At 41.5% G+C, this 14,421-nt stretch overlaps 1 protein-coding gene across 2 annotated transcripts in view; it reads right to left on the reverse strand.

Annotated features, from left to right (window-relative positions):
- Window positions 1-14,421, reverse strand: part of Dok5 (docking protein 5) — a 173,766-nt gene that overhangs the window by 58,627 nt on the left and 100,718 nt on the right. For both annotated transcript variants that reach the window (XM_008835132.2, XM_029564540.1), the window contains exons 3-4: window positions 2,142-2,256; window positions 1,933-2,052 (exon numbers count right to left, since the gene is read on the reverse strand). In XM_008835132.2, coding sequence (XP_008833354.1) covers window positions 1,933-2,052; window positions 2,142-2,256 — 235 coding nt within the window. The remainder of the gene's footprint in view (window positions 1-1,932; window positions 2,053-2,141; window positions 2,257-14,421) is intronic.

A 14,421-nucleotide genomic window follows, 5' to 3' on the forward strand; every position in this document is an offset into this window, starting at 1 on the left:
TGAATCCACCTACTATTTAAATTTTCTAAATCACTTCAATCAATATCAAGTATTTATTGTTTTCTAGTAACTGTCATGAAACAGAGTGCTGGATTAATAAAAACTGTTTTCAGTAAGTAAGAAATAAAAGAAATTATCATTAACTTATCAGAGGCAAAGTTTTCTGCTATAAAATAAATTTTGGGCTTAGGGAATGGAGAGCTCAGTAGCAGAATGTTTACCCAGCATGCACTTGCTAGAGACACCATTTTAATTATGACTAACTGAAGTCTTACAAAACAAGGTTGTAAAGTACTTTCAGAGACTTAGTGGACTTTTATAAGAACCCATAGTAATTACATGCCAGATTCCTTCCTACTTCCATCTGGCAGAAGAGGAAACTAGGCACACTATTAAGGTGGGAAAAAGGGAAATCCTAGGCACAGCCAGTGAGCAGCACCATGGAGACACTGCTCCACAGAGAAAAGTGTGAGCGGGAAGTGCCCGTTCGGCCACTCTAAAAAACACTAGCACTCCATCCTGCTGTGCCCCCCCCACATATGACCTACAGACATGTTCCTGTGAGGCCACGGCTGCATCCTCTCTGCCCAGCTTCATACTGACTTAGTGAAGGAGGGTCTGGGTTAGTGTAAATGGCTTTGATGAAGTACTAGCACTCCATCCTGCTGTGCCCCCCCCCCACATATGACCTACAGACATGTTCCTGTGAGTCCACGGCTGCATCCTCTCTGCCCAGCTTTATACTGACTTAGTGAAGGAGGGTCTGGGTTAGTGTAAATGGCTTTGATGAAGGACTTTACTCCTCTGCAGCTCAAATTTCCAACCTGCAAAGAGGCTTTTATGCACTAGCCAGCACTTTCAGGTCTTGACTGACAACACTTGGGTAGGGATGGATTGTGGTAGACATGGGAGTGTCCAACATTGTCAAAGATTGCAACTGTGCCATGGAGACACAGCTCTGGGAGGGAGAGCATTTTTACTAACAATTGATTATGAACCTACTGAGAGCACCGATCAATTCCCCCTCCGCCATGTCTGCCATCAATCCAGGGGCCCAGAACCCTTTCCACCATTACAAGCACACATAGGTCAAGTCGGGCCCAAAAGCAGAAACCTAGGATCCCATCTCCCCAACCACCAGGCCCAGATATTTGAAGATGAGAAATTATTCCAGGCTCATACTATGAACCAACATTGATTTTTGCTAAAAGGATCATGAATATTTTGGTCATTATTGTTTTAAAAGATTTATTCTTAGATTATGCGTTGAGCTGAGTTGGCTCAAGTGTTCATTTTTTTTTTTTTAATCACAGATTTTTAGGTGGGTTTAAACTTGATGAAATATTCATGGAATTTAAATTCTATTAAAAACACTGGAAAGTGTTCAATCATATTTGAAGCAAAAAGGTAAGATGAAAAGCATCACTCTTTAAAGTCCTTCCATTCCAAACAGAAACTAAGATTGCAGTCTGGAATCAAACACTAACTAAAGTCCTTACATTCCAAACAGAAACCTAAGATTGCAGTCTGGAATCAAACACTAACTGCATTTGGAGCTGGCTGTTTAGTTCTTTGATGTTCTGGCTTCCTCATCTGTAAAATGAGCTAAACCCTAACACCTGTATGGGGGCCGTGCTGTGTAAATGTGGTGATCTAATCCTGATGAAGCATCTCCCATCCAGCTGGCACACAGTATGGGCCTCAAAATTCCTGACTGGGATGATTAATGTGGACACTCTCCTATTACGCATTGCAAAAATATTGAGGGAAAAGACTGCAATATTAACAGTGGTTGTACATCAAGTAAAAGCTTATTTGAACTTAATTCTTTATACATTTTTGTGACTCAACATTATACACAATGAAGATGCCTTGTGTTTTATTCTAAGGGCACAGGCCATTTTATAAGAGAGAGGAACTTTCTATACATACCACTCTGCTCTCTTTCTACCCCAGTAGCCAGTAAGTCAGGCTCCCCAAGGCTGATGTCATTGATTCTGGTCCCCACACACTCCATCTGGAGGACTTTGAACCACTCATCTGCCTCCAGGTCTACAGAAATGACCAAAAGAAAGTAGATTATCCTGTATGCCCAGCATCTAAAATCCGAAATCAAAAGACTCTCTTCACCTTAAACAAACCTGATTCACAAGCAAAGGTCTTGGAGGTGTCATCGTTGAAATAGATCCCTATGGCGTGCTTCTTGGTACTCTTCGGCAATCGAGCTACGTTTTTCACATTGTTAAGTTCTGTAACCTGAAAGATGAGAAATTGGAAGTCTGGTCACATGTTCCACATGAATACTTGCACCCTACAAGTACCGGAGCTGAGTCCCAGAGTACAGTGAGCAGCAGATCACCCATCAACCCGGCTTCACAGATCGGATCTGGGGATTTGCAGGCTAAGTGTGATGTACAGACATGGGAGAGATGAACAAGGAGAAGCAGGCCAATCCAGCACTAAATTATCACATCAGACGGAGTGTCAGGAGTCCATGTTGGATGTCAAGCTACACACCCCAGCTCCAAGACTCCATCACAAACTTGATGTCACTGAATTTTTCATTGTGTCTGACTCACTTCAAGCTTCTCAGAAGTTATGGGGTCTCTTTCTGTTTTAGGATCTGAGAACATTGCACAGCACCACCCCATTCCCACCAGTAGGAAAGATACCTCATTACACATTCTGTTCCCTTCCCTCTCTCCAATCTCTCTTATCCAATGGCACTTACACAATCCCTCCCCTGCCGTAGGAGATCCTGACTCACTCTGTGTCCACCACGGCAGTCCCGTTGACATGGGATCCTGGGCTAAACTGGATGAGTGGCATATTTGGGTTTTGCCAGAAAGAAGGCTTATATGACTTCAGGGCAAGTATTTACAAGATAAATAACCATTTCAATCTGACAAGCTTAAACTCCCCTTAACACATCTTTTTTTGTGCTATTGTACAAAAGAATCTACCTCCCATCAATCTTGGCCCGCAATGACGTCGGACCACTTCTCCCATCCATTGTTCTAGATTCAATAAATGCCAAGAAATAAATGGGAAGAGAAATAAATACCCTCCATGCACACATTCACCTGATCATTGCATTTCCCTATTTCTTAACCTCCACTGCTCTTCTGATAATGTAAATGCAAATTTATATTCTCAACATGAAATATCACACAGTGATTCTCAGAGGCTTACTGAGGCCACATCTCCAGGGACTGCACCACAAGGCTCATCCTCCACCAAGCACCTTGGCACTCACCACATACCACCCTTGATGTGTGTGTTGATTCTTGTCCCACAGCCCAATCTAAGCCACTATCCTCTTTCCATAATTGTTTATTGGTCTCCCAGCTTCCATTTTAAACCCCAGGAGTTCACTATGCAAACAGTGGAAGATCTTTGGTCAACACCAAATTCCAATTGTGGCATTTCTATGCATGGAATATAACACTTCAAAGAGTCCTCATTGTACGTGGGACAAAGGTCCAAATCCTTAGGTTCAAATGGCCACTGCCATCCTCTGTGCCTCCCCCCAGCACGCGTCTATCATCGCCTCAAGATTGCTATGGGCCAGTCGAACTGGCCTTGATTCGCTGCAAGAATACACTCCGTGACTTTTCAAGCGCAGAGCCCTCTGCTTTTCACCCTAATGCACTCCAGTCGTCGTACAAGTCTTAATTTATATCTCATCTCTCACTGACGCCCTACTGGACACTCCACACCAATAGCTAAACCTTCCCAAGCTTCACAATACATAACAACCTTCATGGTTTCCCTCATGACCCTCCACTGGTTACATGACCTATTGGTTCAGTTTCTGCTTTGCCTAAGGAAAGCCAGACACACAGGGGAGGGACAGTATTTTTGTTCATCACTGTTTTCTCTGACTCTAATGTAGAGCTTGTCCTCTGCTGGGAACTTGGTCACAACACATGGGCTCTGTGAGCCAAAAACCAGACTCTCCTACAAACTTACCTTGGAAGCCCATTTCCCCGGGAGACTCGCCATGACCTCAATGTAAATTAATTTTTCCCTTCCCTGTGCATCTGTATGTGCTATCTGATGCTTGACTTGATTTTCTGTGTTTGTAACTTACATATTCATCCCTCCAGCTCTCAGCAAGACCAGACAATGACTTCCTGATGGACTGTATCACAGAAACACAATCAGGCATGAACCAGCACACACAGAACCCACCATAAGCCTCATTCAGGCCTTAGCATTTTCATATAGAGTATCTAGTTTGATCATCATAAAAATCATAGCGATAGATGTTATTATTATCAACATTTTTTAGGAGCAGAAACTGAGGCTAAGAAAGGATAAAACTGCACAACCAAGTTCAAGGCTTAAAAAAAGTGACAGAAGGGGGATGTGGGAAAAGCGAATGGTTACTTCTTACTCTGTCTGAAACACTGACTTATCTTTTTGAATCTTTTTTGAGACAGGGTCTCCCTGTAGCCCAGGCTGGCCTGGAACTCATGATGCAGATGAGGCTAGTCTCAATCTCACAGAGATCCACCTTCTTTTCCTCCCTAGTGTTGGGATTAAAGGCGCGAGCCACTGTACCTGGATTGACTGTTTTAAAACTTTCAGACTAGAGAATCTTTAGCCCACAGAAATTACCTCCTCCTTAAAGACCATTTTCTTTTCAACATGACCTCTTCCCTTGGGGAATACAGGTAGAGTATATATGTTCCAGGCTTTAGGTTGACCCTCTACTGAGACATTCTTTAAGATAAGTCCTTTCTAGCCTGAAACACAGCCATGCCTTTGAATTATGAGGCTTCATTACATATCCATTAAGGGCAAAGAGGAAAACAAGTCACCGGAAACAGTCAGGATATGCAGGGGAAGTGCATGAGTCAGAGCAAAATTACCCATTCTGGAAATTGGTTTTGGTAATAAGCAAAGCAACACCCCCGCTCACTGCTCCGGGGAGGCCGAGTGATTGTTCATAGAGCAGACAGGATCAAGACCGTCTGTGACAATGGATGACTGGATTCCAAAGCAACTGTGTGCACCAAGCTCAGAGCAATACTTGAATGATGTACAATGATGTGTGTACACACACACACACACACACACACACACACACACCACTTGAATGATGTACAATGATGTGTACACACACACACATACACACACACACACACACATACAGATGTGTAAACAAAGCCCTTATCGCTACACACAGTTTTACAGAGCTGCAGTCTATACAAATTCAAGCCAAACTCTTGCCCACCATACATGCTAAAGAAAACCTGACAGCCCCATCCACAGGGACCTCTATGACACATTTGGGAAGTGTCTGTATTGCCACTGTCTCTCTATTCTACACTGGGAGGACTGGATGTGCTAATGTGCCTTTTACAAAGAAGCTATTTTCATCGGAACATTCTTGAGGTCTCGGGCTCTCATTTAATAGCAATGTTATTCGAAATGGGGACTACAGACATTTACCTAACCAGCAAAAGTGACTGTAATAGATCAGTTAGATTCCTCAAAGAATACGAGCAACAGCTTGTATAAGTGACACGACTCCTTCAGGGGACCATCAATCCAAGTTTCTTTGAAGTCTGTATTAGCTTCCTTTCTGTTGCTGTGATAAAATACCCCCACAAAAGCAACCTGGGGAAGAAAGGCTCTACTTTGGCCCACAGTTCTATAGGGGCACGGTCCATCATGGCAGAGGTGGCGGGAACCTGGGCCTGGCCTACGACACTGCTTCGGGGGTCTGGAAGCAGAGACAGAACACAAAGTGGGGCCAGACTACCACACCTCAAAGTCTGCCTCCAGTGATGTACTTCCTAAGCAGTAGTACCAGCTGGAGACCAAGCGTTCAAACACATGATTCTCTGAAGGTCATTCCACATGCAGACCACAGCCCAATCTTTTCAGAGCCTCAGTAGCTATAAGACTTCATTCTTCTTTTGCCACAAGAAAAAAAAAAAATTGATTCCTGTTAATTAAGTTCTCTGTTGAAGCAACTATATGTATAATGTGTGATTTAGTATATCAGTCCTGGGATAAAATGGTTTCTCAAGGTGTGGAGGGGACCACTAAGTCCACTCGTAGCGGAAGCATAGTCCTTTTTATTTTTTTTTAATTTTATTTATTATTTTTATCTTATGTGTATGCGTGTATTGCCTGCATGTAGGTAAGTGCACCCGTGTCGTGCAATGCCCGCAGAGAACAGAAGAGACCTTCGGATCCCCTGGGACTGGAGTTACGGACAGTTGTTAGCTGCCAGGTGGGTGCTGGGATTCAAACCCGGGTCTTCTGCAAGAACAACCAGTGTTCTTAACCACTGAGCCATCTCTCGACCTTTTATGAGCATCTTCCTTGCATTCACTCAGTCATCACAATGTCAAATTCTGAGGCTCCAATTTATGCACTCAGTCATTGCTTTTTAGTTTTTGCATCCACTCTATGCCAGGTTTAGGTGACAGACATCACTACCCTCTTGGAACTTAGATTTCCACAAATAAACAAAGAAACTAGCACGGAAGGATCTTGCTATGCTGTGGGGATACCTGCAGAGGGGCAAAATGACAGTCTGCAGGCTCAGGGGAGTTTTGCTATTTTGCATAAGGGCCTAAAGAGGCTCTTTCTGAGAAGAAAGCATTGAACAGGCTCATGAAATTATGAGTAACTGAGCCCAAGTAGGCAGGACACAGGAAACAGCACGTGTGAAGGCCCTGGGGTAGAAACTAATTGGTTTGGCAAGGACTTTGCTTACAGGATTTAACTTGATTCCTGCCCTTCACAACCACATCCCAGAATGAGCCAGCCGTGCATCTCCCCTGCATCTGCCCATTCGCTGTGCAAATCAGACATTTGTAAGGAGGTCAGCACATCCCATTCTCTTCAATCCATCAAATCTTCAAAGTCACTTTCTTTTAGCCAGTCATAGAAAAACACAACATACAAGCAGATGTACAGTGTAACATCTACCCAGAGGTAGCCATGCCCAGTACATGCATATATAAGAGTTTGCAAATGTGAATGAGTATGTTAACATGTATCACTGAAATAAGAACCAATGTCACAGGGACTACAGAAAAGGAAGTCTGGAAACAAGGAAGCACAGTAGGTCTGTTGAATATGGATGCTTACCATTTAATATTATAGTTCAAATTTCCAATTTGCTTTGATTGAGGTTCATAGGCATGATCTACAGTGTTAGCTACATCCGCTCTAAAAAATGAATAGTATTGTTTAAAAGTAATGCATAAATACCTATGCATGATTAAGTTGTGATTTCCCTTGACACCTGGGGAGTAAACTGGGGTAACTGAGTTCTAAAGCAGATGCCACTAGTCCTGCCTGGCTCTTCTTCCACATGGACACTCTCACATGCCCAGAACAAAGGCCCTCATTTGTTCTCCTTCTTTGAATCACAGCATTCTGATTTCTTGCTGTCATAATTCCTTTCCCCATCGTGTGCACTTTGGTGCAGCTCCCAGTCACCCCCCTATACACACACACACACACACACATGACACACACATACACACAAGAATGAGACTTTTCTGGGGCTTTAGATAGGAGTGGGAAATAACCTGATCCTTCTCGGTAGTAAAATCAGCTGTCACTGATTGAATCCTCTAAGGAGGATACCCAAGCCAGACACAGGACTCCTCCATAGCCTCTCAGTAAATTCTGTCTCTCTAGGTTACCTAGCCTCAGCTTCTGCATACTATGCCAGAGGTAACTCTCTCCAGATCAGCCAATCTCAGCCTCTGTAGACTGTGACCAAAGTAACTGTCTGAGTTTGCTTTCCATTGCTATAAATAACACCATGACCAATAGCTACTTAGGGAAGGAAGGGGTTTATTTCATCTTTCAGGTTACAGTCCATGGGGGAGGGAAGTCAAGACAGGAACTCAAAGCAGGAATTCAGAGGCAAAGACTTAAACAGAGACCACAGAGGAATTCTGTTTACTGGCTTGCTCCCCGCCACAACCCCTTTTGCTCAGCTACCTTTCTTATACAACCCAGACCCACCTACCAAGGATGGCATCACCCACAGTGGGCTGAGCCCTCCTTCATCAATGAACAATTAAGAAAATATCTCACAGATAAGCCTACAAGCAAATCTGATGGAAATTCCTCAATTGAGATTCCCTCTTCTCAGGTTAGGTGTGCACTATGTTAACAAAAACTGTGAGAGTAATTCTCCCCAAGTTAACCAGCTTCTACCTCTGTAGACTGTGACAGAGATAAGTCACATTTCCCCAGCAGAGTCATTGAAAGAAATGCTCTTCCTCCTGACACAGCTCTCCCAGCCTTCTCCTGCCCACAGCACCATGACTAACCTCATCATCTAGTCCCAAATAGGGTTTTTTGTCTTGTTTTTTTTTTTTGTTTTTTTTTTTTTTTTTTTTTTTTTTTTTTTTTTTTTTTTTAATCAACCTCTATTTTCCATACATTCTCTCCTACTCTGAAGTCACGGTGTTTATCCTGACAATCTTTCCTAACATAATTCCACTTGCAATCCACCTAAGTCTTTACAAATTATTAAGGCCACAAATATACATTTTCTGATATACCACTCACTATAATTGATGTGAATAACTCTCATTAAATATAGAATGTAAGTTAAAAAAAAAGCCACTCTGTATGTATGTGTCTATGTATCTGTGTGTGTGTGTGTGTATGTGTGTGTGTGTGTGTGTGTATAAGAGAGAAAGTTTGTGTATGGGGGTGAATGTGAGTGTGAGTGTGTGTGTGTGTGTCTGTCAGTCTGTGTGTGTGCATGTGTGTGTGCCTATGCACTGTGATGCAATCTCCAACTCAGGTCTTTTGACTCCATTTTTTTTCTCACTATTTTAGTGATTATCCAAGTTCAGATGGGGAAATCAAAGATGATTTTCAATGCATAAGAGATAATTTTAGGTCATTAGTAAATGCAATATTTCACAAAGTGAAAAATTACTTGCTTTTCCAGGCCATTAAATTCTTTTTATATTCAGGAATAATTCTCTATCACCTAGAAAACTGCTTCTTAAGAAAATGGAAGGGGGACTGGAGATTTGGCTCAGTGTTGAAGAGCACTGGCTACTCTTGCAGAAGACCCAGGTTCAGTTCCCAGCACCCACATGGAGGCTAACAGCCTACAGTAAACACCAGGTCCAAAGGATCTAATGCTTCTTCTGACCTCTGTGGGCTTTGCACGACATGGGTGCACTTACAAACATGCAGGCCAAACACTCACACACATAAAATAAAAATGATTTAAGCAAATAAAAAATAAATAAAATAGAAGAGGTATTCACTGCCAACAAGGGATGCAAGTGTAAAACGTGAGCGCCACACCCTTCTCCTCCTATGAAACACCAACAACACACAACTCCATTTTGAGAAATGAAGGAACTGGTTTATGCTCCCAGATCTCTGTGATGTTCAGAACCCATCCACGTAGAAGCTAGTAGGAGAGCTCAAGCTATTCCTTCACCATATCCTCTCCTACCAGCTCAGCACAGAGGGAGGAGGAGAAAACCCCCAGCTCTGGGCTGCCTTTTAGGCAGGGATGGGAAGGCTGAAATAGATCTGCAAGGGCCAGACTTTAATGAGAAAGACCAGAGCTGTCTGACAACCCAGCTCCCTGACAGGGCCGAGCAGCCTCTGAGACTCTAGAGGCCACTGGGAACAAGAACAACAGATCTGGGGCAGCAAGCTACAGTTTCAGAAAACCCGAGCACAGCAGATAGATACTAAAATGTCCAAAGGATTATTGGCCCCTGAAAAGGGGATTGGTAAATGTGTCATCTCAGGCTGAGCTCGTGTATGTACAAGTTCAGAGAAGATGCATCCAGAGAAAAGCTTAGAAGCCCCCAGAATTTCCAGCATGGATGACTGAAGCTCTTTCCCTATATGAATGCAGCCTATGACGACTAGGAAAGATAACAGTGTTCTCAAATGTGCTGACCCCAACATAAATTTACAAGACACACAGAAACAAGGAAATAGACCCTAGATACAAGAATGGACTAGATCTTCAGAAACAAAATGAATTACCTGATAAATGATTCAAAATAAACACCTTAAATGTGTTCACTGAGCTCAGAGAGAAAATTCATGAGCAAAATAAAATGTCAGCCAAATAAAAAAGAACTTAGTGGAAACCTGAAGACATTGAACTGGGGAACTTGGGAGCGAGGTTCCGCATCAGACCTGACCAAGAAGACAGAAGAATCAATCTCAACACGGGCGATTTGAAATTATCCAACTAGAAGAAAAATTGAAACATCAGGAAAAAAGCCTCAAGGGCTTGGGAATCACCTCGAAACAGACCAATATGCACATTAAGGACGTTCAAGAAAACACAGACAAGGATTGGAAACGTCATCCCAGACCTCTTCAGTGTGGGGAGGAAACGGACACACTGGCACAGTGAACCATTGGATACTCACTGGGATGGAGCCAAAGAAATCCGCAACAGGACATGCCGCAGCTGAAAGTGCGATTGTAATGTTGGAAGCCAATGGCAAAGAGACAATTTCTAAATCAGAACGAGAGAAATAACCTAGTACAGGATTTATCAGAAGTCAGGGGAGAGTTGGGATGACAGACAAGGTCAGAGATTAAAAAAATAAACCATTAACCAACAATGCTATATCTGGCAAAAGTGTCCTTCAAAATTAAAGGAGACATAGAGACATTCTTACAAAATAATGAAGAGTTCAACACCGACTGCTTTACAAGAAGTGTCAAAGAGAGTCGAGCTGCGGAACAGGGGTGAAGGCACATGAAAGCAGGGAATTTGCTGATAAAGGTCTACACAGACAAATGCATCCTACTGTAGTGATGCAGCAATGGTGCAACGATTATCAGTTCTGGCATAGAAGTGAAAAGTAGAGATAACTGCAGCTATAAAATACATTAATGTGCACACACTATGAAAACGGATTTTTATATCAGCTGAATAAAGCAGAAGCTAACAAATACAAGATTTATAAGATTAGACAAGTGTTAAGTTGTAATTAGTTGAAAAGAGAATATTGAAACTTTAAAATGTTTTGTTTAAACCCCAACACACACGGGCGCACACACACGCACACACACACACACACACACTACCCACAGGAGGTATACAAAAGAAAGAAAGCAAAGCATGACATAACAAAAACATCAACGAAACACAAAGGCAGCAGGAGAAGCAGGTAAGGACAAGGGGGCCACAAGAGAGCAAACTACAAAATGACAGAAGCCTTCTCTGTTGGCAGCTACTTTAAATGTAAGTTGGGGGCTTCAGAGACGGCTCAGCGGTTAAGAGCACTGACTGCTCAGTCAGAGGATCAGAGCTCAGTTCCCAGCACCCACATGGCAGCTAACAACTGTCCATAACTCCAGTTCCAGAGGATCCAACATCCTCTTCTGGCTTCCATGGTCATTTCACACATATGGTACAGTTACACACATGCAGGCAATACACTCAGACACATAAAATAACAGTAAATAAATTTTAAAAAATTTAAGTGTAAATAGATTAAACTCCTTAATCAAAAAGATACTGTGTCTCAATGAATAAACAAGCAACATCGAAATATACGTTCTCTATAAAAGATTCATTTTAGAATTATTTTGTCTTTTTGAGATGGGTCTCCCTACAGCCACAGCTGGTCTGGAGCTCACTTACGTAGACAGGCTGGCCTCAGTCTCACAGAGATCCACCTGTCTCTGTCTTCCAAGTGCTGGAATTAAAGATGTGTGCACCACACCTGGCTTTCATTTTAGAATTTTAAAGAATTATTTGTGTGTGTGTGTATGTGTGTGTGTGTGTGCACGTGCGCACGCGCTCACATATGTGGCAATGCCCTGAAGTGGCCAGAAGAAGGCATCAAATCTGGAGTTACAAGAAATTGTGAGCTGCCTGATGTGGGTGTTGGGAACCAAATTCCAGTACTCTGAAAAAAAAAAGCAAGCACTCTTAACTGCTATGTCATCTCTCAGCCCCTTGCTTCAGATTTAAAAACACAGATATGCTGAGAATGAAAAACTAGAAAATATATTCACCGCAAATGACTAAGCAAAAGGAGACAGAAGTGGCCGTGGTTATGTCACATGAGATGGACTTTGACTCAAAAACGTATCACCAAAGACAAAGGAGGACACTGAGGAATGATAAAATCATCAGTCCCCCTCAAACACAGAGCAACTATAAATGCATGAAACTCACAACAGAGCAAATGTATGAGGCAAACTTTGATGCAACTGAAGAGATATAAACCACTACGTAACAGTAAGAATACCCCTATGATGGGTACTCAATTTCAGTGATGGCTAGAACACCAGAGAAAATATTCATGAAGAAACAGCATGTGTGTACATCACTTAGACCAAAGGGCGCTAACACATGGAAACAGAAGATTCCACCAAACGGCAACAGAACACACATTCTTCTAAGTTTATACAGAACATTCTCCAGGACAGACCACAAGTGAGGTACCAATAATAGCTTTAATGCCAGCACTTGGGAGGTTGAGGTGAGAGGATCACTGTGAATTTGAACTGAAGCCTGAGTGACAGTAGGAATCTCAGGGGGGAAAAACCATCAACAACTAAGGCCTTGACAGGTTTCAGAGGAATGGCATCGTATTAGCTGTCCTTTCCGAACATAATAAAACTAGAAATAAGTAACAGAAGAAAACCTGAGGGAAAAATAAAAAACAGGGAGAAATGAAACAACAGTCTTGCGTAACTAATTGGTCAAAATCAAAAAGAAAATTTAAACTATCTTTACACAAATGAAAATCAGAATATAGTTCGCCAAATTTATGGGATTCAGCAAAGACAGAAATACGAGGGAAGATGGCAGTAAATGCCTAAATTAAGAAGAGGCTTCAATAAACAGCCCAGCATTTATTTAAATACCTAGAGGCAAGAGCACAAACAACCCAAACTAAACAAAAGGAAAGCAGTGACGATCGGGGCAGAAACAAATTAAGTAGTAATACAAAAGCGATTTCAAAAAGCCAATGGAACTAGATGATTTTCAGGAAAATATTAACAAAATTGGAAATTCTTATATAAGAAAAAGGGAGAGAACAAAAATAGATAAAATCAGAAATGAAGGAGATATAACTTATACCACAGAAATAAGGGATTTCAGATTATAAAGAGGCTTTTATGAGAAATTATATTCTAAATACTCTATAAAAATTAATTATGAAGAAACAGAAAATCGGAATAAACATAAATAGTACAGAAATTCAATTATCAATAAATTTAACAACAAAACCCTCTCAGCAAAGCAAAATCCAGCACTAAATTAATTAATTAATTTAAATTAATTTATTTAATTAATTCTCTCTGGAGAATTACACCACATATTTAAATACAAGACGTAAAGTCTTCTCAAATTCTTTCAAACGTAGGAGGAAGGAACAATTTGATCTCATTTTATGAGGCCAGAATCACCCTAATACCAAAACTAGACAAAGATATCACATGGAAAGAAACATAAAAGCCAACATAACTGATGCATGTAGCTGCAAATTTTTCAACAAAATACTCCGTACCGACTTTAACAGTATAATAAAACTATCACCCATCATGATGGCAATTTAATTACTGCGGTAGGATTTATCTCTTGAATTCAAGGATGGTTCAGCAGAAGAAAATGTACCAATGTATTATGATCCATAAGCAGAAACATGATCACACCAAATAATTGTAAAAAGCATTTGATAGAAACTAACACCCTTTCACAACAAATGACGGCAATAAAGTCAACAAACTGAGAAAAGAAATTATTTGGATGTGATGAAGGTCATATATAAAAAACAATATACCAATGGGGGAAAACTGGAAGTTTATCTCTAGGTTCAGAAACAGCCCCAATTTCCCATGCTCCATGACTTCTAATATGTGAGCAAATATTTGAAAATTATATATCAAGCAAGGGACCCAAAATATATGAAGAACTTCTACAATTCAAAACCGACAATAAAAGCCAATTGAAAAGAGGGCAAAGGGTTTGAGTGGACATCTGCCTCCTTCTGTAACTCCAACTCCAGGGTATCTCACACCCTCTTCTGTCCTCTGTGGGCACTGCACAACACGGGTGCACTTACATACATGCAGGCATAACACTCATACACATAAAATAAAAATAAATAAATTTCTTTTTTAAAAACAGAGAGCTGCAATGTTTTGACGTTATATGGGTTCACTGGAAAGAATGTAAGTGGATGATAGTACACAGCTCCTTCAAATATTGAATTAGCATGTCTCCGCAAGCCCACGGAGGAGCATCTAACCAAAAGAACTAAAGATAGGACATTGTACTACTTGCTTCTCTCATGACTGTGATGAAATATCTAACAGGCAACGTGGAGGAGGAAGGATTGTTTTGCTGACTGAGCAGATACAATCCGTCATGGTGTGCCAGAGCAGGCACCACAGCAGGACCAGAGC

Source organism: Nannospalax galili, unplaced genomic scaffold (genome assembly GCF_000622305.1).
Source record: "Nannospalax galili isolate Female #2095 unplaced genomic scaffold, S.galili_v1.0 scaffold596, whole genome shotgun sequence".
Classification (NCBI taxonomy): domain Eukaryota; kingdom Metazoa; phylum Chordata; class Mammalia; order Rodentia; family Spalacidae; genus Nannospalax; species Nannospalax galili.